The following is a 2,730-nucleotide window of genomic DNA, read 5'->3' as shown; positions in this document are numbered from 1 at the left end:
TGAACTCTGTCAAACATTTTTTTGGATCCATTGTTATGGTCATATGCTATGTACACTTAATTTGTTAATGTGATGAATGATTTTTATTATTTGCTTCAATATTAAACAAATCCTGTATTCTCGAATATAAACAACTTTATCATAATGCATTCTTATCTACTAGACTTGTTTACTCACATTTTCTTAAGACATTTGATCTATTTTCATGAATATGATTAGACTATGATTTTTGATTTCAGACTCTTTACCCCAGGTTTGCTATCTATGGTATAAATATTTTCTCATTTTACAAGAAATACAAATATAAAACACACTGTTTTGTAACTTAAAGGCCTCAGGGGGAAATTCAACAACCCAGTATCATGACAACCAATTTCACACGCTCGGGGTGCTCCCAAGTCATCTTTCACTTGGATCTCTGTTTCCAAAGTACTCTTCTTAAGGCACCCTTCACCTCGGCATTCCTCAGACTGTAGATCAGAGGGTTCAGTGCAGGGTTGAACAGGCTATAAAACAGTGATAGGATCTTTCTCTGCTCTTGAGAATGGCTGGACTTGGGGGCCATGTACATGGCAACGGCACTACCAAAGAAGAGCCCCACCATGCAGAGGTGGGAGGAGCAGGTGGAGAAGGCCTTTCTGTGGCCCTCCCCTGACTGTATCCTCAGGATGGCCATCAGGATGCGGGTGTAGGAGACCAGCACCAGGCACAGGGGCCCCACTAAGACACACACAGAACCTGCAAAGAGGACAATGTAGTTTAGTCTAGGGTCAGCACAGGCCAGTTTAAAAACTGACATGATTTGACAGAAAAAGTGGTTGATTTTTTGTGGCCCACAAAAGGGCAGCCTCAGAATAAGAGTGATATGGACCAAGGCCAAGAGGAAGCTAAATATCGAGCAAGTGGCAGCCAGGACGGTGCACAGCCTCCAGCTCATGATGAGAGTGCACTGGAAGGGGTGACAGATGGCAGCGTACCGGTCATAGGACATCACCACCAATACCATGCACTCTGTCACAGCAAAAGCCAGATACAAAAATGTCTGCAGTATGCATGGGGCAAAGGAGATAGTCTTTTTGTGCATCACAAGATTTGCCAGCATCTTTGGGGCCGTGCTTGAAGCGTAGGACATGTCAACAATGGCCAGGTGTGAGAGGAAGAAGTACATGGGGGTGTGCAGCTTTGAATCCAGGCAGATGAGCCCCAGGATGACCCCATGTCCCACCAAGGTGAGGCTGCAGAATAGTAAGAAGAATCTAAACAGGAGCAACTCCAGGCCTGGGTCAGTCTGGAACCCTAGGAGGATGACTTCAGAGATCTGTGTCTGATTGCTCTGCATGTTCTTGTGATGGATAAATGCTATGCTGCACTGAATTGCAGAGCTGAAGGGTAGAAAACACCAAAAAAGGAGATGTATCAATTTTTCCATTTGAATATACACAAGGGGACACAAAGTAGTAATGTATGGGAACATCTAGTGTACAGTCTGTTGTGTTGACTTCCGAATTTGAATTTGAGAGATATTTAACAATGTGGTTATTAACCAATATTAAAATTTTGGATATTTAATATAAGAGAATAAGGATTTAGGACACGTTTTGAAAATTAGCTTTGTCATTTCATGATACTTGTAAGCAATAGTGAGCTTAGTTTTAAGGATGGAGATGGAGTCAAATCCTGTTTCACTAACCACTATTTTCCACCAGCCTATATTTTCCCCAGGAATTAGACACTTAAGATTTTATCACTGAACTTACACTACTAAATACAAGTTCAGATAAACAGAAAGCACTTTCGTGCTCAAGATGGATTCCTAAGTTCTACTTTAAAATGTGGATATGAGAAAAAATATAAAATAAAAGCCTCAAATGGATAACCAGAGCTAAAGTGACTCTTCCGAAACAGCCAACATGAATCAGAAATATAGTGTGCTGCAAGTATGTAAAACAGACAGTAATACCTGGAGCTTATCTTTTGAAAGATCAAAGCAAGTTATTGAGAGACAGGGACATGGCATGATCATCTGAACCTAAGGGCTCGCACTGGGCCCCTGAAAAGAGATTTAAAACAGTTACTGGGCTGCTGGACAAAGATATAATAAAACAATGCATACAGGTTGCTTCCAAGATGCAGCTGTTAAGAGTTGTACTGCTATAAACATAGGTATGCATGTATCACTGTAAGAGGATGTCTTTAACTGTTTCAGGAAGATGCTTAGAAGGGGATTAGCTGGGTGAAATGGAATTTCTAGTTTTATGAGGGAAGGGGAAGAAGGAAAGGAAAAAGTGATCGCAAAGGAGTAAAGATGGGCAATGTATGAGTATCGATGCCACCCAAGGAGTGTAAACAGTATACATGGTAAACGTGCCCTGAAATATTATATATAATCTCTATAATTTGACTGTCAAACTGAGAGACACCTTCATACAACCAGATTTTGTATGAAGAGGATCCATGAAACCAGGTAAAGAAGAAGGCAAGAACTCAAAACCACAAGACAGGAAGAAAGAAAAGAGTAAAACCAAAATAGAATAAACCTAATAATGAAAAGTAAAATGATTTATTTCAAAATGTGCTCAAATATACATTTATTTCAAAACACATAAATTTCAAGCTAAAAAGGAAAAACAATGTAGTTGGCACATTAGATTCATGAAAGATCAAATCATATGTACAGAGCAATATTTCAAAGGATCTAACATAAAGATAATTAGGATTTTCCAATAGATT

General features: G+C 39.6%; 1 protein-coding gene across 1 annotated transcript; it reads right to left on the bottom strand.

Annotated features, from left to right (window-relative positions):
- Positions 1 to 406: 406 nt before the first annotated feature.
- On the bottom strand, positions 407 to 1,339 carry LOC102004828 (olfactory receptor 2A12). Its single transcript, XM_005404724.1, has one exon. It carries the CDS (start codon positions 1,337 to 1,339, stop codon positions 407 to 409), a length of 933 nt encoding a protein of 310 aa, XP_005404781.1.
- Positions 1,340 to 2,730: the final 1,391 nt, after the last annotated feature.

Source organism: Chinchilla lanigera, unplaced genomic scaffold (genome assembly GCF_000276665.1).
Source record: "Chinchilla lanigera isolate Chin_1 unplaced genomic scaffold, ChiLan1.0 scaffold00090, whole genome shotgun sequence".
In the NCBI taxonomy this organism is placed as follows: Eukaryota; Metazoa; Chordata; class Mammalia; order Rodentia; family Chinchillidae; genus Chinchilla; species Chinchilla lanigera.
Note: the sequence above shows the minus strand (reverse complement) of the source record. Positions and strands in the feature narration are given on the sequence as shown.